Here is a 27,844-nt window from a genome sequence, read left to right as displayed (position 1 = left end):
CTTCAGCCCTACACTCAGGAGGGGGCATTTTAAAAAGGAAATCACCAACCAAAAACACACAAAAGTGCAAAAACCATGTCACTAGAGACCTCGAAAAGGACACCCGCCTATAGTATGATTGTGAACAGGAAAGCAGAGTGTCGCTTTGTTTGACCTCACCTGGAAACACACATATTGAGCAGCTCAAGGTTTTCACCACTGTGTGCCTGGGTGTGTCCACAGATGACTGAAAAAGTGCCACAAGTATTGATTCTGGAGTTAAATTTTAGTGACTAGATGAATTCACAAATGTGAATCCACAAGTAATGAGAATCGACTGTATTTCTCTTCTGCTGCTGTGAAAATGTCTGTGTCACAGAGGTTAGCACTGAACTCTGGCACGGCTCCACTTTTCAATGCCAAGCTTGTGACTGGTGACTCATTAGTAGCTCTTAACTTCTGGGTGTTTTCTCTCTAGAATCTGTCCTTCTTCCTGAACCCACCTTGTGCACGATGGTCTCAGCTTTCAGAGGTGCTGAGTTGGCAGTTTTCCTCTGTCACCAAAAGAGGTCTCAATGTGGACCAGCTGAACATGCTGGGAGAGAAACTTCTTGGTATGAACATATTAACTTTTTATATATCTAACCATTGAAATTCATAAAAATATCCTGGCTTGCCCCCCTTTCTCTCTTTGCTCTCTATTTTGTTCAAGGTAGAAGAGTGCTAAAAATCTGTTGGCTTTTCCAGCTGCGGTTTGTTATAGCTGAGTGAAAATTATGCCTCACCTTGGGAGGAGATACAGACCTGATAAAAAATTTTAAAAATGAATTATTTCAGAGTTCCCTTTGTGGCTCGGTGGTAACAAACCCAAATGGTATCCATAAGGATGTGGGTTCGATCCCTGGCCTCGCTCAGTGGGTTAAGGATCTGGCGTTGCCATGAGTTGTGTAGGTCACAGACGTGGCTTGGATCTGGTGTGGCTGTGGCATAAGCCAGTGGCTACAGCTCAAATTTGACCCCTAGCCTGGGAACCTCCATATGCCATGGGTACAGCCCTAAAAAGCAAAAGAAACAATAAAAAAAAAATGAAATATTTCCCCATTATCTCATATTAACATTTCTGAGCAGAGTTCCTAAGGGAAAGATTTCTGAGTTATGTAAAATGTATTATTTGTGGCTAGAATATTCTTTGATAAGAAAGATGAAAGTCATATTAACCTTGGGGAGAAAAAAGTTAGCCCCCAGCATGGTAAGAATAAGTTCGTGGGGCTGCCCACACAGCACACACCCAGGTGTCTTGTGTTAGGTGGGCAGAGACACGGCCCACATCAGGAGGATGCCTGTCACCAGCAGTGCCTGATGGGCAGGGTCCCAGCCATGCTAGAAAATTCCCTGTCGGTAGCTAATGTCATGGGCTTTTTAGTCTTCCACACTAAGCAAATCCAAGACCTCTTGGTCTCAAGGTCAGATCTTCAGTGCATGGGAGTATCTGAACTATTTCTTTAAAAATCTATGGGTACCTTTTCTCTGGATTTGCTTACTGTGTAGCAGAGCTTCATGTACTGCAAATACCAGTAGGCTTTTCCTAACCAAATGGCTCTCAGCAGTGCCTTCTCTTGGCCATGTAGCTGTCACAGTGGGGACCTTGTCCTGTTTTAGTAAAAAGTGAGAAATCCCTTATTTGCAGCGAATTAAGACATATCTTTTCCACCTGTGATGGCTTATCTGTGGTTCTCTGTGAGGAAATGGTGGGCTCACAGCCTCTTACGGCCTGGGCCACTTCACTTTGTAGTGATAACCACTAGGCTTCCTTGCCCTCTCTCATTTCACTCACTTGGCATTTGATTTGCATTGATCTCCCTGAGCCCGTGTCCTGTTTGGAGGAGGGCTGAGGGAAATGCCTATCATCTAAAATAAGCTTCTAAAGTCAAGTGTCAGTTAAATAGATCTCCTAGGGGCCCATCTTTCATCTTAGTTCAAACTTAGGAAAAAGCTCTGTAGGGTCCCTGGAAGAGGAGCCTACTGTAGAGGGAGAGGGAAGCAGGCAGTGGGAAACGATGCTGCACAAAGAGGGACCAGGTGGAGGTTCTCTAGAAAGTGCAGGTAATTAATATTAGTGCCTCTGGGAGTTTCAGCCAGGTACATACAACCTTCCTTTGTTGAATGTTGGCTTTCTGAGAGCAAATACAAGAGCCATCAGTCCAGCCAAAGCTTCAGAATCGATTTCCATTTCCTGAAAACGCTTATTTGTATTTGTTTAGGTCCCACTGCTGGCCCTGACGGTCTTATTCCCTGGACGAGGTTCTGTAAGGTGGGTACTGTCTTGGCTTTAGACTTGGAGCTCTTTACACTCTGTGTAAAGGAGTTCTCGCCGTGACGCTGACCGCCCTGTGCTTACTTTGGCGTGTTCCTCTCTTACCCATGGAGCCCCAAGGGCAAGTTGTTTACTTTCCTTCAGCTCCAAAGGTTAGTCTCCAAGTGTGAGCCTGACAGGAAGCACCTGCCTGTGTGATAACATTCTTTCATATCCGAAGTGAGTCTTCTGTTTGCTCACAGTGGCCCTTGGCCTGGCGGCATTTCAGCCCCATCCATGAGGAATGCGCTCTGTGCCGATGTGGCTGGCCTGCAGGGCCAGATGAGCTTGCCCGAGTCTGCTCCAGCAGTGAGACCAGTTGAAGGGAATAATCAGACGCCACTAGGGTCACCAGACAGTGTTGACAAGCTTGTGCTACTGGATATTAGTAGTGCGAATGAAGGCAGCTCATGTTCCGTGATTCACCCTGGAGGTCATTCCTTGGCCGGGTGGCTGCTGTTTGGAGAGGGAAGCAGAGCCCAGCTCAGGAAGTGGAGAACTTGGTGTCTGAATGCTGATAAGAGGGAGGGCCTTCTCTGGAGGGGACAGCCCTAGCTTTGGCAGCTGGGCAGTCTTTGCAAACTAAAATCCCACGGTGGGAGGAGGCATGGTAAGTCACTGTATTGGATTTTGTGGTTCATAATGTATGCATTTGTATACTTGCAGGAAAACATAAATGACAAAAATTTTCCTTTCTGGCTTTGGATTGAAAGTATCCTTGAACTCATTAAGAAACACCTGCTCTCTCTCTGGAATGATGGGTAAGGGCCATTGATAGATGTATTCTTGAAACATATGTTGAGCACACGCTCCCTACTGCAAGGCTGGGATAGGCCTGACCCAGACAGACTTCATTACTTGACAGGACTATGTGCATCTCACGCACACAGCTGTTTTACAGGCTGTCCCTTCAGGTATTCATGATAGTGGACCCTCATAAGATTAAATCTATACCTATCATAGTATATGTCTATTTGCATTTTCAAAGCTAAATTAGAAAGCCCCGAGTGCAATTCATGCATTCATTCATTCTACAAAAATTTCTTGAGCACCTAGTTTCTTGCCTCTCAGAAAAGAAAAAAAATCTTTTTTAACTTGGTAAGTTGTTTCTAATTTATTCCCAGGGTCAGTTGATATTTCAGCAGAGGCTTTAACCTGGTCATAAGTCTTGGATATGAACATGGATTGTCTGAGCCTTCCTCTTCGCTATAAGAGATGCGTAAACTCAGACATTTTTGTAGTAGAAAATGAAATTAATCCAGCAGGTATTTATTGGTTGTCTGTAGTATTCTACTGGCACCATATTAATGAGCTTGTCCAGGACTTTAGCATGTATACATATGAGTGAAATGTGAAACAGATTTTAAAGCATTAAAATAGTTGATACATTTTTATCTTATGTTCATTTGTCAAGCTGCAGTCCTCTTGATTTGTAAGTTAACTTGAAAATTACAATCATGACTGAACTCAGAGTAGCTCCATCACTCCCTTTCCACATCCAGGTGTATTGTGGGCTTTATCAGCAAGGAGCGAGAGCGGGCTCTGCTGAAGGACCAGCAGCCGGGGACGTTCCTGTTGCGGTTCAGTGAGAGCTGCCGGGAAGGGGCCATCACGTTCACGTGGGTGGAGCGGTCCCAGAACGGAGGCGGTAAGCGAGGGTGCCTGCACACACACCAATTCCAAACACGAGTGCAAGCCCTTTTGCATTGTTGCACATCAGCTCATGCAAACAATGAGCTTTTGACAGAAAATCTTAGCTCCTATACTTACCCCCAACTGAGCCTCCCTATAGGATTTAATACATCATCGTGAAATTAGGGATTAGTTGCCTGAAACATACTGTGCAAATGATGGTTTTTTTAAAGACAAGGATGAATCCTTTCCTTTTTATCAGGTTTGTTACCTGTAGATGAAGGATGTGAGTCAGTTTGGGAGGAAACCCATCATGTACAAGTGTAAGCCTCCAGACCCACGGAGGGGAATCCTACGTGGACATGTGCAGATGAGGGCAGGCTCTGCGAAGAGGTCCTGGGGCTGGGCACAGCCTTCCCCCTTTGTTCAGACAGAGCAGATGCACGTTTGTCTGGGTTGCTTACATCTTGAGTTTCTATTTTACCATTTCTATCCATGGCAAGACAATTCCAGAAAACCTTAGCATTATGAAACAGGTTTGTAGGGAATGAGAAATGGGTTTCAGTAAGACGAGACAATGATAAAGACAATTGGTAACTTGACTGTTGCTTAGAGTTTGCTCTGTTTGAAGGATTGGAGGGAAATATAATTCTTTCCAGTGACTTATGCTTTTTGCCTGGGAAGAGGCAAAAAGATGGGATACTTTTCTGGTTGTGTCTTTTCTTCTGGTGAAAAACAGGAGAGCTGGGATTATAGCCCAGTGTGGATGTTCAAGCCTGCCCTTCTCCTGTGGTAGTTTTCTCCTGAACTTGCTGGGAGATAGGGCCAGCAAACCAGGCAAAGATGAAAACCATTGGCAAGTGGAAAGTTCAAGCAGGGTAGCGCCAGCTACAAAGCTTTAGTCTGAAGTTCTAGAGCTGAGTCCCCTGGGCACCTGGCAGCAGCCTCTGGAATGTGTGCCCCCGAAGTGAAATCCTGGATCAGCTCAGAAGCAGGATGTGAATGTAGTCTGGGACCAAGTCCAGGAGTGAATTAAACTGACTTTTTACATTACAGACTAGAGAGAAAGATAGCAGATAGTCTTTTTTCTTTAAAAAGTTGTTTTCCATGTATTATCATTTATTTTAATTTTTCAATATGAAAAGAAAAAGTTTATCTTCTAGTAAATCTATGGCTTGAGCCAAGATGCCCCCCCAATTAGTAATTAGTTATTTTAAAGGTGTTTAATCAATTTCTTTTGGCTAGATTTACAAATCTAAGTAAATCATGACAAATGCAGTGTTATTGAGAGTAATTGCCTTTTATTTTTCCTGGGGTTTTTTCTTTTTTTTTTTTTTTCGGTCTTTTTTGGGGAGACGGGGGGCAGCATCCATGGTGTATGAAAGTTCCCAGGCCAGGGGTCAAATTGGACCTGCAGCTGCTGGCCTACACCGCAGCCACAGCAACACCAGATCCAAACCATGTCTGCGACCTGCACCACAGCTCATGGCAACACCGGATCCTTAACGCACTGAGTGAGGACAGGGATCGAACCCGCAACCTCATGGATACTAGTTGGGTTCATTACCACTGGGCCACGATGGGAAGTCCTTTTTTTTCCCTGTATTAAAGAAGAGATCATAATTTATTTAGAAATAAAGCAGTCTGCTCTTGGTGATGTAACTCCTAGATTGTGGTTAGTTCTTAGCAGGTTCCATGAAATGCATAAACTCTGAAATGTTTTGTTTCTCTCCTCTGTTGTTCTGGGATATTTTGTGGGACTCACTTCGCTTTTCTTCCTTTTAGAACCTTACTTCCATGCAGTTGAACCTTACACGAAGAAAGAACTCTCTGCTGTTACCTTCCCTGACATTATTCGCAATTATAAAGTCATGGCCGCTGAAAATATTCCAGAGAATCCCCTGAAATATCTGTATCCAAATATTGATAAAGACCATGCTTTTGGAAAGTACTACTCCAGGCCAAAGGAAGGTGAGTGGGAGTGTGAGCAGGCGTTGCCCTGGTGAGTAATAGCACAGCCTAGTCGTTCCTGTGATTGTGTTCTCTTTCCAGCGTTATCTGGAGGTTTGCTGGCGACAGAGTTTAATCCCTCACACTGCCCTTGCCCTCCTATAAATGCCAGGTGCCGGCACAAATGCCACCCGTGCCGTGTCGCTCGACCACCTCTTTGGAATTGGTAAAAGCAGGCTTTCAAAACATCGCACAGTTGAAACATTACACTTTATTTGGCCTGATACAGCTAGGAAGAAATGAATAAATGGTTTTTTATTCTAGGGGTGTTGGAAAAATCCATTTTTGGTCTTGGCGTATTGGTTACATTTTTACTTCATGGAAGGGGTAAAAGGCCGCACCACTATGGTCACCTGTTTTATGCCAGCTCACTCCTGCAATTGAGGAAACTGAGGCCTGGGTGAAGGGAAGTGGTGCATGCATGGTAACCCAGTGACTGGGTCCCTTCCCTGAGAGCAGGTGCAGGCCTAGCACACAGGTTTCCCAATGCTTGGTCTTCCCTGAACCACATTTGAGGAAGTAGAAGTTAGACTGATCTGGTTTGGAACACGCCAACAGAGTTAATGACTTTTCAGGATCGATCATCTCAATATGAGCACAGTTACTCTGAGGAAAAGATGCGCCCAGCTCACATTGATGGGTCTTTTTAGTCCAACCAGGCCAAGACCACAAACTTCTGTAGGATCCCAAACCTTGGAAAGAGAACCCTCTCCACTTGACCTCTGTGCTGAACGCTCCTCCCCTTTGCTGCTGCTTGTTTCTGCAGCCCCACCGCAATTTCCGGGGAACCAGGCAGGGAGGTGAACCTAACTGCTGGGGAAAAGAGTCCAGTCTTGATCAAAGAAAGAGTTGGTTGTTCTTGTGTAATTGCTGCTAACAGAAAACGTATGCAATGTGTTTGCTTCTAGCCCCAGAACCTATGGAACTTGACGGCCCTAAAGGAACAGGATACATCAAGACTGAATTGATTTCTGTGTCTGAAGTGTAAGTGAACACGGAAGAATGACAGGTTTAAAATCCTCAGTCAAGCCCCCCTTCTTGGTTGGGGCCAGTCGAAGATGCTTGTTCTTTGCTTTTCCATTGTAATTTCTCCTACTGCCTTCACAGTTGGAATGTTGGAAAGATCCTAAATAGAGATCCTGGTGTCACTGCCTATCAGCGTTTTACTGCCTTTATTAAAAACAAAAGCAAAACACCCAAAATTCAAAAAAACCAAAGTTGTGTTGAAGGTATACAGTTTCCCCTCAAATTGATATCTTGGAAAAGTGTGAATAAAATGAACAAAAATTGATCAGAGTGGGAAAGCAGTTCTTTTCAATCTAGAAAAGGCCAGAGTAATGATTGAGATACTTTTTTTTTTCCGCTTGCTTTTATTTTGTTGTTTCATTTTGTAAAAGGTAGAAAAAATTTTGGAAAAATCATTGTCAGTTATTTGGCCTGCAGCACTGTCTTGGGGTGAATGGATGTAGCCTTCATGTAAAAACCCTCGGGAGCAGCTTTATCTGCATACAAACCTCAAGGTAGGGATGAGGGACTCCCCAGACATTTCTCTGGTGCTTCTTGGGCCAGGGTGAGCCTCAGGGTCATCATTGCAGGTGACATGCTGCACACGCTCACACCCAGGTTTACCCAGGCAGAAGCGGCGCAGGATCCAGACTGGTTATTTCTCACTCACCTCTCTATAGAGTCCAGTGTGTTTCCCAAGGGCTGGGCTGGGCACATGAACCTCTTGCAGTCTGTGTTTTTTCAAATGTATTTTACAAGTGTACACATTTCCCTGAAGTAAAAATCTAAAGCAATGATGCAGTCACAGGCCCACAATGAAATGGCTGAGTTTGCACCACTCCTTTCATAGTCAAGATGTTAACATTTTTCCTATTTTTTTCTCTCTGTTGCAGTCACCCTTCTCGACTTCAGACCACAGACAACCTTCTTCCCATGTCTCCTGAGGAGTTTGACGAGGTGTCTCGAATGGTGGGCCCTGTAGAATTTGACATGGTGAGTATGACATGGGGACATTCTTGAAGAGCATGCCCACTATTCACTCTTTAAGGCAGGGAGGGCACCTGGCTGACCCTGGGCCTGTCTGTGAGCCATGGGAAGGAGCCCCTGGCAGAGCCCAGAAGGTTTTTTTTAGATGAGTTGTGACAAGTTGGAGCCTGCTGTGTTTAAACAAGCCACGTTGTCACCAGGATTTTTATGCCTGGCATTTAGCACTGCAAAAAATGATGACATTTCAAATATTTAAAAGTTCCCACTCTGCCTTTTAAAGTTGTCCATGTAGAAATCTCATATTTTAGGGAACTAAGATTTCTCTGATGAGAAAATGTTTTCCATTGGCCTGTCATTTCGGCACTGTGTATAGGGGTGAGGAGGTGTTATTTTTAGGAAGTGAGGAGACTGATGCTTGGTAGCTACAGTGGTCGTAGAGACTCAGCCACGATGAAACAGTTTTACTTGGCCTTATGTTTGAAAAGGAATTTGTACCACCAGCACCTGAAGCTGTGAAGGCTTGCCAAGAGTGAAAAGTTCAAGGACTGAACCAGATAATGCGAGTCTGGATAGGGATGGAAACAGGGTGGTCTCCAAAAGCATGAATCTCTCTTGAAGAGAATGTTTTTCAGTGTGTCAAGTAGTATTGTTTGCCTGTCAACCTGCAAGCCTTCCTCTTAAAGATTTTTTTTTTTTTATGGGCTGAATTTTTGCTGATGCTGTTTAATTTTAAGCTCTTTTCCACATGAAGCTTATTCCAGTTCATTTTTTAAAATTTAATTTTGTTTAAAAATGCTCTGAGTCATTACTAGCCTTTCTTCATCACTGTGCCCAGTGCTTGGCACAGACAGTGTCTCAGTGATGAGGCAGAGGATGAGGGAGAGAGGGGGCCGTCCCCCGCCACCCAGGGTCACACATCCATGCATTCAGGGGAGGCGTTTGTGTGCCATCGGTAAGATCTGCCTAGACTCAAATTTCTGATGTGTAACCTTTTCTCTCAGTCTTACCCCTCATCCAAAGTAGTACAAGCTAAAATCTTTAGACTGTACTTTGATTGTTGAAGCTGAAAAAAACGCTTAGAAAAAAAGCTTAGATAGTGTAATAGCCAAATAGTTATGTTCCTGTTGGCAAGTGAAAAATGAACCTTGTACACGTGTAAAGTGGCATTCTCTCTTGGAAAGTAGCTCCCAGCTCCTCTCCAAAGTGCTTTGTAAGCCCAAACCAAAAATGGAATAAGTGGAAAGCCCTATTCAGAAAACATAAGATAGATGGATGGAACCAGACAATGTCATGATCTTCCTCTTCCTCTTTCTTGTTCTTGAGCAAGTTACATCATCATCATGGTCATCACCACCCCTTCACAGGTGCCACTTTTTAAGCACTTACTGTATACTGGGCCCTCCGCAAGTAGTAAGTTGTTCCTCAGAGCCGCCTTCTGAGTTAGGTTTTTTTTTTTTTCTTTTCCGTTTTACAGACATGGAACAAGTTCTCTGGAACTATGAACCTTGACTAAAATCAAGCAGTTAGTAAATGAGGGAATGAATATTTGAATCCACTTGGGCAGTTTCAAGACTGAGTGTTCTTGTCCACTCTCCTGGAATGCCTCCCACAGAAAGCTGATTTCTGATTCATTCAAAACCTGCACCCCAGAGAAGCTATTTGCACTTGGTATTGAGTGTGTGTTATTCTGGTTTATTAAGACGAAGGCAGTGTAGCCTTTGGGTAAGAGGCCTTGTTTGGGATTTGGAAATCAGAGCTCCATTCTGTCATACCATTATTCCCTATGACCTCCCCTGAGAAAATAAGATGGATTAGTCCCTTCCATCTCTGCAAGCAGTGTGACTGCTTTCTCTGTGCTCTCGAAATGGTACTGTGAGGGTAATTTAATTACTCTAAAGAAATGCCAGGAAATGGCTTTATGGCTCTGGATCCCCTTCTCCTCCTGCCCAGGATCCATCCATTCTTTTCCAGATGACTTCATTCATTTCTGTGTAGAAGAAAATTAATCTTTTTTTCACACACATGCACACACACATCTCCAGATTAAACCCATAGAAGATCGAAAGAGCTAAAACGAGCTGTAATGCGGGCACAGCACTAGTTGGACAAAATAAAAGTTGGATTAATTTCCGAATTGGGTGGACTCACCTTGTCTGTCCCAGATTGTCCTCAGCCTTGGCCACAGTTCCCTTTCAGCATCTGCTCTGGGAGTTAGGGCGTATGCTCTGAAATAGGCCTTTCATGGAGCTGGCCAGTCTCAGCCACGTCTGGAGGTTGCATCTCTGGACCTGGGGTGGGGGTGGGGGCCTGGGGCCAACGCCCAGTGCTGCCTCAGGAGCAGGAGGACGGCAGGCTCCTATGAGACAGAGCACCAGTGTTTTCTGTAGCCTGGCCTCAATATTTGCTTAGTCTGGATTTCCTGTACAAGTAACTTTTCCCTCTGGGACTACATGAGGCCCAGTCTTTTCTCCTTGAGGCCTTTGGACAAAGCTGGTAATACTAGTAGGAACATTTATTAATTGTCTATTATTTTTGATCTACTATGCTAAGCATTCTACATATGCTGTACAATTTAATCCTTTCAACAAATCCTGTTTGCTGGGGACTATTAGCTTCCTTCGAGTAGTTGAGGACCTTGGGATTCAGAGCTTAATTAACATGGCTTCCAAAAAAAAAAAAAAATTGGAGTTCCTCTCAGTGGTTGAATAATTTGACTAGGAACCATGAGGTTGTGGGTTCCATCCCTGGCCTTGCTTAGTGGGTTAAGGATCCGGTGTTGCCGTGAGCTGCGGTATAGGCTGCAGATGTGGCTCAGATCCCGCGTTGCCGGGGCTGTGGCATAGGCCAGCGGCTACAGCTCTGATTAGAGCCCTAGCCTGGGAACCTCCATTTTCTAGCAGCCCTAGAAAAGACAAAAAAAAAAAAAACCAACAAAACAAAACTCATGGCTTCATCACACAGTAAGAGACAGTGACAGGATTTGAGTCCAGGCTGACTTTCTCTCTCTCTCTCCAAAGACCACCATCTTTATATATTTTTCCTGTCAACCTGACTGAAACATAGGGGCAAAAGCTTCATTGTGCTTTTTAATCTAAAATATTCTCCTAAGCGTCCACTCTGTACTACCCACTATTGAGTACTTGGGTTTGGGGGAAAAAAAAAAAAAAAAAAAAACTCAGTTCTCAAGAGGCTTATAGTCTAGAGCTGGGTCTGTTGGTCTGTTGGTGTTTGGGGGCTGAATGGTTCCCTGTTGTGGGGCTCTCCTGTGCATGGCAGAATGTTCAGCAGCATCTCTGGCCCCTACTCACTAGATGCTGGTAGCACACCCCCGCTTTACACCCCAGTCACGACCACCCAGAACATCTTCAGGTGTTGCCGGAGGACAGAACACCCCTGGTCAAGAGCACCTGGTCTGAGGGGTGAACCCAGTATGGAAATGAGACAGGAAGTTGGTGGTGGGCTGGTGTCCTTTGGATGAGCAATTCACTGCCCACGAGGGGCCCCATTCAAGGCAGCTGGGCAGGAGGCACTGCTGAGGGAAGTGTAGAGGTTCTCTAGCCTGTACCTGAAACACATTCATTTATTATTCCTACTGAGTGGCCTCAAAGGAAATTCATCATTTCCCCCACATCTCTCTCTCTCTCTCTCTCTCTGGCATACAGCTCAGCATTGCCTCACCCTTGTTTTGCATGAGATTTGCCACGTTGCTCTGTCTGCAGACTTGCATAACAGCAAAAAGCTTTATGCAGCCTGGATGAATTCACAGAATTAAGCCCGTAGGCTGCAGAGTAATAATCCATCAGCTTAAGAGATATAAAAGGTCTCGAATAGGCCAGGAAAAAGGATAGCACATGCTGAAGGCCCTCTAATCCCATGGTGATTTTTTTTGTGGTGGGATGTCTCTTTGTATTGCTCTGTTAGAGAACACACAGTAATGTTAAATATTTGAGGCTGCATTTCACAAGATCAGGGTAATAAATGTAACCACATTTTGTTTTTACAGATGAATGCAGTATAGAGCATGAATTTTTCTCATCTTCTCTGGCGACAGTTTCCCTTTCCACCTGTGATTTCCTCCTGTGCTCTGTTCCTTCACATTCTGTGTTTCTAGGAAAATGAAAGAAAGGCCAGCAAATTCGCTGCACCCTGTTGATAGCAAGTGGATTTTTCCCTAATTCAGAAACATCTGTCACTCTGAAGGGCTTCATGCATCTTACTGAAGGTAAAATTGAAAGGCCCTCTCCACAGAGTGGGTTTTCGGATACACCGAAAATATCAGGACTAGAATGAGAGTCCTTTGAGAGAGTGAGAAGTTTATCAGCATCTAGCAAATGCCATGAGAGTCGGTGCCCAGCTATTCGAGGTGTTAGGATAGATCACACGGTTATTTAGACAACTGCTCGAGGAGGGATTGGCTTGCTTTGTTTTGGAAAATTCTTATTTGTTCTCTCTGCTTTAAATATGGCTGGAAGTTTTCCAGTGTTGACTGCGAAATAGTGCAAAGTTAAGTTTATATATAGGATTACATCAACTCTTTATGGATGGTAACCAGCCATCCTGTATCTGGGTGGGGCATAAAAGTTGTGTTCTCGATTTTGTTATATCTTCCACACAGGCCATTGAAAGCTGTAGACAAATTCTCTCTCTTGGGAGAATTAACTTTTCTGTTATGGCTTTATGCTGCTGGCTACTATCATTTGAAGGAAGTAAACTTTCCAAATTGACGAGTAGTGTTTTCTGTTTAAACTTTAATCTTCAAAGCTGAATGTATTTTTCCTTCATCGTGGTCACTAGTAAATGAAATTGTCTTCACAGTTCTATCAAGGGAGCCAGACTATTAATGGCTGTCTTAAAGAAAATCCTGTTACTTTTCAAAAAGTTGAAGTTAATTGTAGATGGAGACAAACTCAGAAATTTAATGCATGCTTCTTAAATGTGTTCGCTTGTCTTTATTGTTATTAGCTAGTATTTAGTCATGGTCATAAAACTTTCAAAACTGAGGAGAAACTGTAGTAACTGACAAATCATTAACCAGAGATTATGAGAATCAAATAATTTGAAGACTTATCCTGTGTACCTGCATGAGAATTGAATGTTTTTCACTGATAAATGTGTTTCTGTCACAAATACATTGCAAACGGTTCCACTGTCTCTCTTGTGCTTTTTCTAGACTCTTTTTGGAGTGGATGATGTTGTTGTCAGGTGTGTCTTGTTACTTACCTCCTCCTTTCATTAGCACTGACACACAATAAAGTGGGTTAGGGAGTGGGTTTGACAGAGTTCTTCAGGATAAACTTGCACAGACTGCTGTCTACAGCTGCATCTTACTTTTCTAAGATCACCACCACAGTCATGTTATGTAAATACTCTATTTTTCTGGTGGGGATGAAGTTTTCTTGAAGTCCCTTTTAAAATTAAAGCTCGAGTATATGTACTGTGCTAAAGATAATATGCACCTGGTACTTTCCTTGGTGCTGAACACAAATTAAGGCCTCCTCTCAGTTTTTACATGAGAAGATTGACATGAACCTGACTGGGTGTGCCTCGACTTTTTAAACTGAAATTATGAAGGAAGAAAGGAGACAACAGTTTAAAACACTGTTTCTAATTTCTGATATTGAACTATTTGGCATATTTCTGCCCTCTTAAGAATGCTTTGGCATTGTTTCATTCTACTGCCCTAGCCAAGAGACTGTTTACTTTTAAAAAGTATTAGAATTATAAAGTTAGTCTCTTATAAATAATATTTGGTGTAAAGATTTTTAAAGTTACTGGCATTATGTGTAGGCTTGATGTTTTTCTCATCTCTCCTTATGATTAAACATAAAATATGTCCTTATTTTTAAGTAAGATTAACATTTTTCTAAGCACTGCCCTTTCTCACCCAGATTAAGATAGGTCAGTGGAAGAGATCAGAGAGGAAACATTGGAGCAAGCCATAATGGGTACTGTAAAAAGCCAGACAAACAAAAGTCCTTTGGTCTGGGTGACCACAGCTGCCTCCAGATGCAGACATCATTTGGCATTTATTTTAAAATGAAGTTTAGTACTGCCATGATGTAAGTTTTTAATTTTAAAATACATGTAAAATGGGACTCTCTATTGTCTCCATAGCAGCATTTGAAATCCATATCTCCTTGATGAGGTAAGATATTACTTTCTGAGAAGTTACTGCACCCATACAGAAAGTTGACTTTTTTTTTCTCCAAAGATATTATAAACTAGAAAGCTGTGACCTTCTCGAAGTAAAAGGCATTGTGTGCAAGAAAAAAAAAATAGTATGGTAAGACAGGATCACCAGGTTAGATGTACATCTGGCAGTTAGACTCAACTGTTGTTTGAAGAGTTATTATCAGGGAATAGTGGTACAAGGTTGAATTCTGGCCTCAGCAAATATGATTGTTCTCATCTCCCTGCCATATTTACATCCAGGAAATAGAGATTCCTTGTAATGAATATCAAGAGCTGTATTTCTCCAGGGAGTGAAGTAGATAATGCCCTGCCTAGCTAGTATAAATTTGTATGCTTATACAGTTGATCATTACAAGAAGCCACCAAGTAAATTCTGGCTAAGGAATGTTCGTATGTTTTAGGAGGAGCATAAATGCTACAATGTTAAGTCCTACAAATTGTGGTCAACTTGAGCTATGTACATATATAGTGTTTCTGGTAAGGAGTTTGTAATGGTATTTTATTTTATAAGCATAGAACTTTTATGCACCACTCAGGACAAATTTCTCCTTTTTCTGCAGAGAATTTTGAGATGGCAGTAAATAGAGTTTGCTGTTTATTTGGCATTAAGTGATAGAAGTCTATTTGTTGCATGTAAGCTGAGGTGGAATATTAAGTTTTAATTGAATAAAGCACTCCGTTCATATCGGACTACCCAGGAAAAAAGAAGGAATTGTTTTGAAAACTCTGGTACCTACTTTTTGAACGTGGATGGTGTTCCCAGAGTGTAAGGGGTATTTACTGGAGTGCCTTCTTTTAGTTAGTTAGTTAAGATACATTCATTTATTAGCTCATGAGATAATATATTGTCATCAGATAATATATGAGCACCTGCCATGAGCCAGACACAACTTTAGATGTTTGGAAACAAAGTTAGTCAACTAAAACAAATCTCTCCTTTTGTGGAACTTAGGATGTACTGAGATACTGGATCATATGTCTACTACAAATATCTTAACGTATTAAAACTTAAAACTTTTGTGAAGCAAACATAGGCAAAAGCTACATATAATTTAAAAGTTATACAAAAATATACACAATTTCAAAGTAATGGCATTTAATGAAGTTTTATCAAGGCAAAAAGATACTGTTTTTAGAACCTTCTAATAAGAGTTTATATAGCTCTTAAATGATACTGACTTAAAAGTACTCATCCTGCAGGTTTTGGTGAACTGACCTCAGGTTATGTGTCTGCTCTACTGAGAAATTAAATATCTTTACTCGGCCAGTTGAAAAAACTACACTTAAGCAGTTGTAAACTTATTAAATTTATATTGGGTATACAACAAATGTAAAGGTACCTAAAAGGTACTTTTGACAGAAAACTGTCAAATACCTCTTCTCAGACTGTGCAAATTCTGTATTTCTTAATGGTATTATACCACTTTGATACTGTAGTGTCAGTGTCTGTTTACAGCTTTTCCTTATTTCTTGTACATGAATGAAGTGGTCTTTATATTTCGCTATTATGACTTCTTGTCGGACTTACTTCCTAGTAGACTCTTCATTGACTATTTGGAGAGCTAGTGAGAGGCAAGCCTGGGGCACATGGGGGCCTGGAGTTAAGTTCAGGCACTAGAATGGAAGTAAAATACCCATTCTTTGCCCCTTTTTAATAACTGACTTAATTTTCTAATATTTCTCATCCCCAAACACACATACCTTCCCAATCTTATAGTAAATCACGTTCTTTCCACATGTAACTATAGAGTACCCCTTTCCCAAAAAGCCTTTTTTTTTTTTTTTTTAGGGCCACCTGACATATTCTAGGCTGCTTCCTGTGATTTATGAATTTGGTGATTTATGCATTTACTCATTTTAGTATGAGGACTAGCAAGTGGAATTAGGGAGATGACCCCAGCCCCTTAAATAAACACACACAAAAATGATTATATTGTATCAAGAACAAGTATTTAATTTTTCACTGTTTGGGATTATGCATCCATTTGTTTCCCCTGCACTGATGACAGGCTTCCTCTGCAGGTATATATGTGCATAGCTTAAGTTGACCACAGTTTGTAGGACTTAGCATTGTGGCATTTCTACTTCTTAAAACCCCACGGGGTGAGCATTTGACTAATATGTAAGTAGCTGGATATTCCATCCATAGTGGGCACAGTGTGATAGGACTTGGCGGAAGAACACGTTAACAAAGTTCTGTGTCATGGCCCGTTTTTGAGTCTTAGCTTCACCTATGGAAGGGTGGGTTTAGATGAGAGATTTTGGATGTCCCTTCCAGTTCTAAAATGTCAGTAATGCAGACAAACATTGTTTCACTGCTATAGCAAAGCACATTACTGTGACAGGCGGCTTTGATAGTTGAAAATGCACAGCCATAGTATACATGGTGTTCATGTACCTTCTCTGTTTAGAAAACCATACCCTAAACCTGTGGACTTAGGGGGTTTGGCATTGGGAGCAAATGCCATTCCACACACCCATGAACCAGACGGGAGCCACCATTACCAGCTGGTTCTACTCAGACCCTGGGTTCTGTGGCAGCACTGGGTTCAGCTCCCCAATTCAATGTCAAGGCTTTGTGAAAATATCCTCTCATTAAAGGAGGTTAGAAGCCTCCCAGTGAAAGATATGTTGAATGATTCAATGCAGCAAATATTTACTGAGTACTTTCTAGCTATAAAAGGACAATGTTCGCTTCTAGGGGATTAGAAACATGCCTGCCCATCTTCTCACTTCAAGGATGACCTGCTTACAGGATTTTGATCTTAATTATTGTGGTAACTCCCACTTGACACCATACATAGTACCTGTCACATAGTGTACATTAGAAATGCCTAGACATAGTCCCTGTGTTTGGTGGTGTTCCTAACCCAGTGATGTCAGAGAAAATCTTAGTTTAAAAAAAAAATCATTTTTCACAGGTGGTTTTTTTTTTTTTGATACATGTATTTATTAAGCTGTAAAAAGCAACACTACCTGATTTCATTTAAAATAAATATTTTCCAAATTCAGAATACTTACAACTTATAGTTTTAAGATTAGATTCACTTTGGGAGGTTCTGGAAGCAAATACATTCATAGCCGTACAATCCCCAGGAAGAATTTAAATCCAGCATCAGGTCACTCAGTCCCTGCCAGGCAGACAACAGCATTGAATGGGCAATAGCTCATCCAGCTCTGCAGCTAAAGGGCAGCACATTACACTCAAAAGTGAGATAAGTAGAACTGAGACCAGCAGAATCAAAAATGTATACAAAGCTTTAAACAAACACTGCCATATAGAGTGCTCATGATACAAAAGCGGAACATATGATCCTAAAGCCAAAACAAAAAGATCTTTGGAGTATACTGATGACAGGAGTTATCAGCCCAGTTAAAAGCATTTAAACCAATTATTACCAGCCAACAGTGAACAGAGCAGGAACCAGTGTACAGTCATAAATAACCTCAGGGGTAAATGAGGGCACATTTATCTAAACCACAAAGATTTCATAAGATAGTTTTGATCCGAGCAAAGATGAAATCACTTTGTTCCCAAATAATAGTTAGAACTCTTTTTACTAGAGAAAAGCCTCAAAATCATTTGTAGTCTTCAAGCCGCATAACTGAACCATCTTAATGTTTCATTTAAATCATACAAAGCAAGCTACTGTTTGAACGGTTATTTCAATTGATTTCACTTAGAGTGTCTACCCCATAATATCTTTGAGGAGAGTGCTCCTCCTCTGCAGCATTTTACAAACACTGCCTGTCCACATGGCTTGACAGACCCATGGGGCAGGAACACAGCAGCAGGGCTGGGTGCCCACCCAGCATATTCCCCATAGAAGCACACATGAGGACGGCTTTGTGCCTGATGCAGCTCAGTTAAGGAACACTGGCCATGGTGCCACCAAAGGAGATGCTGTGTAGGTAGTAAGAAGGTGATTGCTGAAGCCACTGATTTAGACCAGAAGCGATAATCAACACACTTGGAGGCTGCTGGAGTGGGAAAGGAGCCATTAGGCATGATAAAGCTTGGAAAACAAGAGTGTGTGACAGAAAAGGGGAAAAAAAGGGAATTTTCTATATTTGTGTAACAACCAGCACTCATGTAGTTGATTCTGCTCATTTCACTAAACACAGCTGCAAAGAAGTCCATTTGTGTGTGTGTGTGTGTGTGTGTGTGTGTGTGCGCCTATATGTGCTTAATATCTGAAATCCTCACTAACATGCTCCTGTATCTCTGAGGTATGATAGGATAAAATATATGTGCAGTTTCTCCCCAAAACAAATGACAGATGATTTAAGATGAAATGGCCTTTTTTTAAAGCTTATTACCATTTTACTGTTTTTTACAAGTTCACCCAAACTGTATCTCAGCTTTGTTAATTTTAAAAAGGAAAATAACTCTTGAATTAACTGGCAACAACAACAACAACAAAAAAATGGTATTCTAACATATGGATTTTAGAATTTTTTGCAGATAGCAAAAAAGCAGCAACCAAAATTCCATTAAAAGGATGAAATGACCTTTTCTAATTATTAAACTATAAAGTCCATCAAAAATAGAGAGGAGAAAACTGAAGTGATTGAGTAGTGATCCCCGAAACAGAAGAACTGTCTTGATGCAGACTGTTAAAGACAGGTTTAAAAACAATTATTATTTGTAGCAGTTCCCATACCTTTCATGGTAACTTTGGTAGCTTAGAGCACTTCTGGATTTATCTTTATCCTGAAAGCTCAAAATTATTTTCTTTAAGAGCTATAGTAGCATACCCCTTCTTTTTGTTGGCTGATGAATTTGACTACTTTGTACTTAGCTTAGTAATTTGTCTCTGGTTCATCTCCTGCAGGCAAATCGCATAGTTATAGCTTGGATGCCAGATACATGAGGCATTTTCTGATTTATTGTGGAAAACATCAAAACTGCATAGTATGCCAGCACCCTCTTTCCCAGGTAGAGGAAAGAGGCAAAGAGCTAAATATCTGAGAAGAGAGGCTGGACTAAGGGGATATAGAAAAAGGAAATTTTTTCAAAAGTATTGTAACTACATTCACACATATGTTTTGGTCACTGAACATATCTTAAACAGATTCCCTGATAAAGTCTAATCAGATCTGGTCTATCCTACTAACAGTTGTTAACTATTAGGATTTTTAAGAGTCACATCATGAAACTAGGATAATGGGAGACATTTTAAACACATACCCCTAAGTGCATATTGTTCAAACACTCACACTAACTCTATATTTGAAGTCATGAAAATCACACTATTTTGCTTCTAATGGCAGCCTTGACCCACTTGGACAGACTGTACAACAGAGTTTAATTTATAAATGCATATCAGCAGATCATTACTATAAGTTGAAAATTCACAAAATACACAGAAGTAAATCATGAAGACCACACAGTTAAGCTAGCATTGGTAACTATTTCTTTTACATCAAATTATACAATGCACGAGGTAAATATTGCTCACATTATGGAGGGAGTTTGTTTTATTTCTATTTTTTCCCAAAGAGATCAGATTTGTCCTGTGCGCACAAAGAAGATAACTCCAGTAACACTGAAATGACAAATGTTGTAAAATATACATCACTACCAGATAGAAATACACACGTTCTTCATAATCATTTTCCACAATTAAATAGGTAAGTGATTTAAATCTTGGGCTTAAGACCATTATAACAATCCATCAAGATTTTTATGGACGGTTTGATTTTCCTTTCCATTGTCGGAATCTCCTTGAGGTGTGTACTGGACTTGGTACTCCTGGAGGATTTTAAATACATCGTGGTGCCCAAAGTGCAGTGCTTCATCCATGGGTGTGTTATTCCACCTAAACAAAGTAGCACAGCATGGGCTGGGTCATTAGGTAACTTCTGTACAAAGAAGATAATCAAGCATTCTTAGATTTTAAATTCAAGTTAAAGGGCCATTCAAATTTAGCTATTTTTAATTTTTTAATTTTTTATTCAAATTTAGCTATTTAAATACAACATTAAAGAAGTGCAGAAAGGGATTTATAATCCAGAAAGTGTTCTCAGAGACATCTTGGATATGAGGAGGAAGAAAAAACTAGCTTCTGCAAAAGGATCTTGTTCCCATTATCTAGTGATTATGGAGGGGAAGTTCTAAAGTTGACTCCTCTAATATTCCTGAATTTTGACATCATGAAAAGCCCAAAGGATCTCTCTTTAAATAAAATGTTCAAAGGAAATTCAGCTCTATTAACATCCATCACCCTAGGCTTTGATAGAAAATATGTCTTCCTTTCAATGCAAAATCACAGTAAATCTCAGAAGTTTAGAAACAACCATGATCTCATTGGAGCTCAAATATGCATTGGAGGAGCAAGATCAGCCCCAGAAGAACTGATATTTTCATCATCTCTGGTAAGAATGGGACTCCAGGGGCTCAATAACATGACTGGACAACCAGAAGAAAAACTGCCCTTTCTATTATTGTAAGTGTGCTTCTGGCCTGTGCTCTTTCTAGTTGTATAGATGAAGCCTGATGAAGATAAAGGAAGAGTTGCCAGCAGCGGTTAATCAATCAGCTAACAGCCTTTTGAAACCGGAGACAACACTGTAATTCACAAGTCTGTAACAGCGTGATAACTAGCTCCCCAGTACTTCACAAACTATTAAGCTTCTCTTCCCATCCTCTACTCCTGTCCCCTAATTTCTCCATGGCTACCACACTCTCTGACTCTATTTTTCATGTACCACTCTCACCAGCTTCCAGTTTTCCGTCTTTCAGTCTTTGTCCTTAACATTTTATCTTCTCAAAAGAGGTCACGATGTAAAGCTGAAAGCTTTTTTAAACAGTCTCATTTTAAAAAATATTTTCAAATAAAGTCTAGTAACCTGTTCTTAGTGTTTAAAATCAGGTAAGTGGAGTTCCCGTTGTGGCGCAGTGGTTAACGAATCCGACTAGGAACCATGAGGTTGCGGGTTCGGTCGCTGCCCTTGCTCAGTGGGTTAACGATCCGGCGTTGCCGTGAGCTGTGGTGTAGGTCGCAGACGCGGCTCGGATCCTGCGTTGCTGTGGCTCTGGCATAGGCCAGTGGCTACAGCTCCGATTCGACCCCTAGCCTGGGAACCTCCATGTGCCGCGGGAGTGGCCCAAAGAAATAGCAAAAAAAAAAAAAGACAAAAAAATAAAATAAAATCAGGTAAGTAACATTTTACATATATCTTTTGCTTCTCAAAAAATGGCTGAATTAAGTTGCCTTTTACTTCTGCATTGGCTTTCACTGACTTAGGTAGTCAGTAGCCTGAAACTAGGATGTGGGGGACTTTCCAAACATCTACAGCATATAATTGCCTGTCTTTCTGGAAAAACTGAATCTTAATTGGAAGTTAACTTTTTTACATGAGATAATGCAAAATATCAATTCTAAAGAACATACTAAATTTGTTCAAGCCTGTTTTAAAATGTGAGGTGACACTGACGCTATGACATAGAGGAAAGAGATGTCTTGGTCTAGCTTAATATTCTCAAATAGTTGAATACCCAGTTACCAAGTTAGTTACTGAGCTGACTTTTGCCTATCAGACGGATATTTCTACTTCCACATTCCTAGAGGCCAATTTGGGGCAAAAAGCCAAAACATTTTGATCCTTAAATATGCGAAAGCACAGTAAATATTTCCAGCCTGTGTTAAATAGCCTTTTACTTGGGATTATAAATCATGGGGGTAAGAGGGAAGCATTCCCTCCAGCTTCCTGCTCTAGAAAGAGCTGGTATGGGTATGACATTTGGAGATACAAAGGGAGGATTGTCACCCTAACATGAAGTTTTAGAATATTGCCAATAAAGGTCATGATTTTAGATAATCAAAATGTTACCACACTTACAAAGTTGCTAGCAATTTTCAGACACTGACATTGTAACCTTTCTGCAATTCTTGGCAAGCTGAACCAATAAAACCCAATCTCTAATTTAAAACAGTAAAGCTTTACTAAAGTAGATCTAATAGCTAGAGAATAATCAACTTGCTCCAAACTTACTTCATTAGTCCTTAGATACCCAGTCCAAACTCCTAGTCAGACATATCAAACCTCTTCCACCAAGTATTTTTCCTTCCTTTCTTCTAACCCTTTATTCTCACTCACTGACTCACCTGGTTACATAACTCCAGTTACATAATGTGCAAGTATGTGAGTACAGAACTTGTGTATGTACATGCTTAAGCTGCACTCGTCCCCCTCCCTCGACTGTCCATCTCTTGAACAGCATTTACTTTGGGATGAATGTCAGTTCATTAACTGTACGTTATCTTGTTTAAACTCTTCCATGAAATAATGCAAAATATCAACTTTAAAGAATACACATTTCCTCAAGCCTGTTTAACAATCTGAGGTGACAGTGCTTCTATGAAATAAAAAGATGCCTAGACATATTCCAGGCAGATTTCTCCCACTCTGTAGACAAACTGCCCTTCTCTTCCTGCTGTGACCTCAAACCTCATCTTTTCCCAAAAGGCACTGACTAAAATTAAGCTTCCATAATGCTTTCTAAAACTGATTCCAAAAAATAAAGGGAGTTCCTGTTGTGGCACAGTGGAAACGAATCCAACCAGTATCCATGAGGACACATGAGTTCAATCCCTGGCCTCCCTCAGTGACTGGTCAAGGATCTGGCGTGGCTGTGGCTGTGGTGTAGGCCACCAGCTGCAGCTCTGATTCGACCCCTAGCCTGGGAACTTCCATATGCTGTGGGTGTGGCCCTAAAGCAAAAAATTTTTTAAAAAATGACTTGAACCAAATCCATGATTTTTTTTTTTTTTTCAAATGGCTGCACCCATGACATATGTAAGTTCCTGGGCCAGGCACTGAATCTGAGCCATAGCTATGGCAACACCAGATCCTTTAAGCTATAGCAGGAAACTCTCAAATCCAAAAATATCAACAAACTCAGTACATTCATTTTAATAGTTCTATAACAGTAATCTTACACATTTTTAATATGCTCCTACAAATGTTTATCTCGTCTACCCTTCATAGTCAGAAGTCCCATGAAGACAAAGTTCCTATTTTATCTTTCCAAATACCAGAAGTTATTTTCTTCATACAGTCTACTGAGTGACAGACTAACCTGGAAGATTCTAAGTAAGAGAAATCCCTTAGGTAAGAAAGAGGATGTAGATGATCTACGGAACAGAAACAAGGTTTTGTTTGTTGTCTTTATAAGTCTCCATAGCAACTTCTAGAATGTCCCCAATATACACATAGTGAGTTTAAATATACCACCATTTAAATATTATAGCCCTGTGTGTGTGTATATATATATATATATATATATTAAAATATATATATATTAAAAATATATTTTAATATATATATATATATATATTTAAAAAAAAAAACCACTGGCTTGCCAATTATATGTTAGAAAGTAATGTAATACTCACCTGTCCTTGGGGAAAGGATTTACTTTGCAGGCTTCTAGCAAAAATTTAACAACTTCGACATGACCTACACCCAAAATAAAAACAAGCAGATGTCAGTATTAAGTAGAAATTAAGTCTGAAAAAAAAAGATGAGTGGTTGATATATTACCCTCTGCAGCAGCTACATGGAGTGCTGTCCTAGAATCATAGTCTCTCTGTTCCATGTCCATGGCTGACAGAGCAAATCTGAAAATTTGCAAGCACAGCTCTTCATTATACATAAAATTTTACACTTGTAACATTTACTCTATCAGTTCAGTCTAAGGTCCTGTAAGACAGTAACCTCCTTCTCCAGACTCACTAATGCAAACTTGAGACCCCGTTCACTCAGTACATAGAAGCCTTGGGTAAATGCCACTGCACCAGAGGAGAAGAGGAAACGTTCACCATCTCTTACAGACTTAAGCTTTGTTTCTGTCCAAAACTCGAGAATAATGGCACAATTATACTCCTTTAAGTTTATGCCTCAAAAGGACAAGAAACTAATACCTATAAAGTTAAATGTTTTCTCTAAGATTCCCATTCTTTAACATTTTATAGCCTACAGATTACAAGTACTGATCAGACTTTTAAAAAATTTCAAGTGCTCATTTTTATTGAGGTCTACGACATACTGATTTGCTATATTAATAAACTGCAAGGTGATTACCACTGTAGCCTTAGCAAATATCTCCCCCACTCACATCACATAATTGTCTGTACTTTTTGGTTGTGAGAACTAACATCTAGTTTGAGCAACTCTGAAGTTTATAATACAGTACAGCTGAGTACAAGTACTAATCAGACTTTGAAACAAAGGTGGAAATTAAGCATAGACATTTTCCACCTTAAAGATTATTTGCAACTCTATCCAAGAGCTCTTATGTTAAGTATACAGGACTATATGACCTTTCCAACCCTGTGGTCTACAGAACACCAAATGCCCCTATGTGCTCACGCCCTTCACCTCAAAGATGGGGAGTGGCAGACAGATGGATATTGAGAAGGTACTGTTCAATTGCAGTAAAACACTAATACCAATTAGCCAGATTAGCTGAACAGTTGCCACTTGGGAAAACAGAGGACTAGGCTTTTTATAGGAATAAAAAAGGAAAAGATTGTACAGCAAGACTAAGGCCCTGGAAGTGGGAACTTAAGATAAATTTGTTTGATTTTTATTAGAGGGGAGTGAAAGTGAGACTTCAGCCTTAAAATGGCCCTTTGCCCAGAAGCAACTTCACAAACATCTGTAAACCATATGCTGGTCCACCTTGTTAACATACCTTCGAAGTGCAGATACATCTCCAGTATACGCAGCAAATAAAAGGTTTATCACTGACTTTACCTGTGAAGAAAAGAAAGTTCAGGCATCTCTGGGAGAAAACAAATACATGGAATGTACAAGTGTCACCAGTGATTTCCATGTGCTTTCAACACTTCAGCTGGGTCACACACAAAACGTTATCATAAGCAGACTGCTGTAACCAAAAAGAATGCCCATGTGTGTGATATTTGTTAGTAGAGGATTACATGAGGAAATTCAATGATAAAGATGCATGGGGGAAGGAATAGAATGATATTAATTGGCAAAAAAGAATGGAAATTTGTGACCTGTGAATCACACATAGTTGAGGCAAATGAAAATCATTTGGAACCTTTCTCATTTAGTATGTTTCAGTGCTGTGAGCTGACTTGTAGACTCATAAAATTCACATCACATCATTATTAAAAACTAAGTCATGCTATATAAATGTCTAATCCCTGCCAACAATCACTGTCCTCACCAATCACTGGCTTCTTTGGAAATCTTCAGAGTTAGAGACAACATTCAGTATTATCATCTCCAACTTAAGAAAAGGACTCTCCCTTCACTGGAAAGGCAGTCTTCAGTTCAATGGCCAGGCAGTACAAAGGGGGGCATTCTCAGAGCCTGTGACACTGCCCTTGGCTCAAAAGGTGGGTAAACTCCCCAAATATTCAGCCACTGCTACTGAGTGCTCCAAGACTTCAAAGTGTATCTTCTTTTGACATTATCCACTTTCTTGCCCTTCTTAAGGAAAAGGCTAGTCATCCTTAAGGCCACTGGACTTTGCTTTCATAAAAAATATCCAAATCTGTTTTTGAGAAACCAAACAACAGAACATACATTGTTTGTAAATACTTCATAAATCCCTGCTTTTGTCTTAAACTTTGCAACCTGAACATTCATATTGATGTGCCAATTGATACTGGACTCAATGTGGAAAACAGTTTATCTGGAGGCTTGGAAAGTAACCCAGCTATCCATGAACAAAGCCACGGCCCTGGGAGCTGTGCTTTCTAGATCTTAACCTGGACAGTCCCCATTTTCACTATGACTTGCCTTTCCTACAACCTGTGCACTTTTAAATGGAACTGAAACAAACCACTGCGGCATTTCTCTAATTCAGCATTTTCAAAGTGTGTTCTGCAAAAACCAGTCCACAAAGGCCCCATCAAAAAAAAGGGGCGGGGGGGTTCAAGATATTCTCTTAAAATATTACATCCACTTCTTAGAGATTCATAAGCATATGAAAGGCTCTGTGAAGTTCTGCAGTTAAGGAACCTAACCAGCTGAGCATGCCCTCCAAATTTTACTACTATCAACTATTATTGTTGAGATCACGCCAAAAAACCATACTCTTGTTCTTTCAGTCCATCAGCTTCCCTTCTGGCTACCCTTTACTACCCCTGCACTCTGTGGTCAATCTCCTACCAACCCCAAGTCCAGAACGGTTTTCTCAATGTGGGTGGGGAAATTAGCTTAATGGAATCACCCAGAATGTTCTAAAAGTACACACCTCAATTTGATACATTTTAGGGAAAATAATCTTGAAAAAAGTCTCCAGGTAATTTTGATATGTACTCTTTTGGGTTATGAACCACTGTTCTAGGTGCCCTTAACTTCTTTTTAAATTGGATCAATTTGGAATTCTCAACTCCCTTGTGCTCTTGAGTCTACAGAAAAACACTGATGGGCTATTACAAATTATTCTCCGTATTTCTAACCGGTCTCTCATCACTGAGTGAAATTTTTTTTTTCTTATTGGTTCCCTTTCATACTTTCTTTAGGCCTCAATATCAATGGTGACCCCCAAACAGATGACCCTAACCACAACCATGCTAAAACAACAAATTGTTTTCGCCTCTCCTTCCTCTTATGCAAAATACTGGCTTTGGATACATACTCTCTCTTCCTTTGCTCCAAACCTCAAAGCAAAATTTATCCTTCCTCATTTCAGAGACTAATTTTACCCACTCCTTAAATATATGTCCTCCAGATCCCCTAGCCCTGCTCCCTCATTTACCCCTTTTGTCTCTAGTACTTTTCCCTCCTTCACTGGTTCCCTAATCTCTGTCTTAATAAGGACAAAACCATCCTATTTTAAAAAACCAATATATAACCCTATTGTTAACAATATATACTACCCATTGTCAGTGCATATCTTCTGAAAGTAATTTACATTTTTAATTTCCTGCAAATTACCTTCACACCCATTGTTATCTCTCATAGTACCCTCAAAAGCTCCAGCAACCTTCCTAAGCCCTAATCCTTTCTGACCTCTCCACTCCAAATGCCCCATAATGCTCATCTTCCACAATGCTAATTGCCAGGATCTTCCTCCTGTTGGCTGCTTTGCATAATCACTTGCCACTTTCCACTGCCTGACAGTATTCCAAAGGCTGTCTCCATCCTTCTTGTTTTTCAACATAATTTCCCTCAAAGGTTTCATACATCTCTTTGGGCAGAAGGACTTCTCAATCTACGTCTTTAAATCTTTGTTCCTAAACCTAAATTCTACAGCTCCACTTGCTTGTCATGTCATTTCAAACTCAAAAATAGCAAACCTCTCTGCAGTCCTATGGCTCCCCACCTGGCCTCCAGAAGTCCATATCCATCTGCCTATTTGATATTGCCTCTAGGATGTTTAATAGCTATCTCAAACTTATGCTCAAAATAGAGTTTGATTTCTACCACCTTTCCTCATCCCAAGTAAGCTCCTCCCCTTCTAGTCTCTCATTTTGGGATTAACACTGCAATTTACCCAGTTGCTCAAGCCACAAAGCTGACTTATGACAAAGGGCTGCTGCGTGTCATTGTGCAGACTGCGACCCCAAAAAGATGCGTGGCCAAGTAGGAGTATTCAGACTGTGCTCCACTCACCCAGCTGTCAGACCCAGCACCCAAGTAACCTGTGGGAGGAAGGGAGCCTTTTTCACACAAATGGGCTGAGAGGGTCTGGCTGAC

At 40.8% G+C, this 27,844-nt stretch overlaps 2 protein-coding genes across 6 annotated transcripts in view; one reads left to right on the top strand and one right to left on the bottom strand.

Annotated features, from left to right (window-relative positions):
- STAT1 (signal transducer and activator of transcription 1) overlaps positions 1 to 13,109 on the top strand; it is a 43,623-nt gene extending 30,514 nt beyond the window's left edge. For 2 of the 4 annotated variants that reach the window (XM_047773085.1, XM_047773082.1), the window contains 9 exons: positions 458 to 593; positions 2,241 to 2,290; positions 2,999 to 3,093; positions 3,835 to 3,980; positions 5,750 to 5,935; positions 6,883 to 6,958; positions 7,873 to 7,972; positions 9,441 to 9,688; positions 11,970 to 13,109. In XM_047773085.1, the coding sequence (XP_047629041.1) occupies positions 458 to 593; positions 2,241 to 2,290; positions 2,999 to 3,093; positions 3,835 to 3,980; positions 5,750 to 5,935; positions 6,883 to 6,958; positions 7,873 to 7,972; positions 9,441 to 9,479 (828 nt within the window). In that variant the 3' untranslated portion in view covers positions 9,480 to 9,688; positions 11,970 to 13,109. Of the gene's footprint in view, positions 1 to 457; positions 594 to 2,240; positions 2,291 to 2,998; positions 3,094 to 3,834; positions 3,981 to 5,749; positions 5,936 to 6,882; positions 6,959 to 7,872; positions 7,973 to 9,440; positions 10,098 to 11,969 lie in introns of those variants that run through there. The other 2 variants (XM_047773086.1, XM_047773084.1) reach the window with 2 other exon arrangements.
- Positions 13,110 to 19,558: 6,449 nt separating this feature from the next.
- GLS (glutaminase) overlaps positions 19,559 to 27,844 on the bottom strand; it is an 82,749-nt gene continuing 74,463 nt past the window's right edge. For both annotated transcript variants that reach the window (XM_047773087.1, XM_047773090.1), the window contains 4 exons: positions 24,861 to 24,922; positions 23,708 to 23,784; positions 23,560 to 23,623; positions 19,559 to 19,980 (listed from right to left, as the gene is read on the bottom strand). In XM_047773087.1, coding sequence (XP_047629043.1) covers positions 19,824 to 19,980; positions 23,560 to 23,623; positions 23,708 to 23,784; positions 24,861 to 24,922 — 360 coding nt within the window. In that variant the 3' untranslated portion in view covers positions 19,559 to 19,823. The remainder of the gene's footprint in view (positions 19,981 to 23,559; positions 23,624 to 23,707; positions 23,785 to 24,860; positions 24,923 to 27,844) is intronic.

The sequence above is a fragment of the Phacochoerus africanus genome, chromosome 3 (genome assembly GCF_016906955.1).
Source record: "Phacochoerus africanus isolate WHEZ1 chromosome 3, ROS_Pafr_v1, whole genome shotgun sequence".
In the NCBI taxonomy this organism is placed as follows: Eukaryota; Metazoa; Chordata; class Mammalia; order Artiodactyla; family Suidae; genus Phacochoerus; species Phacochoerus africanus.
This window is presented reverse-complemented; position numbering and strand designations above follow the sequence as displayed.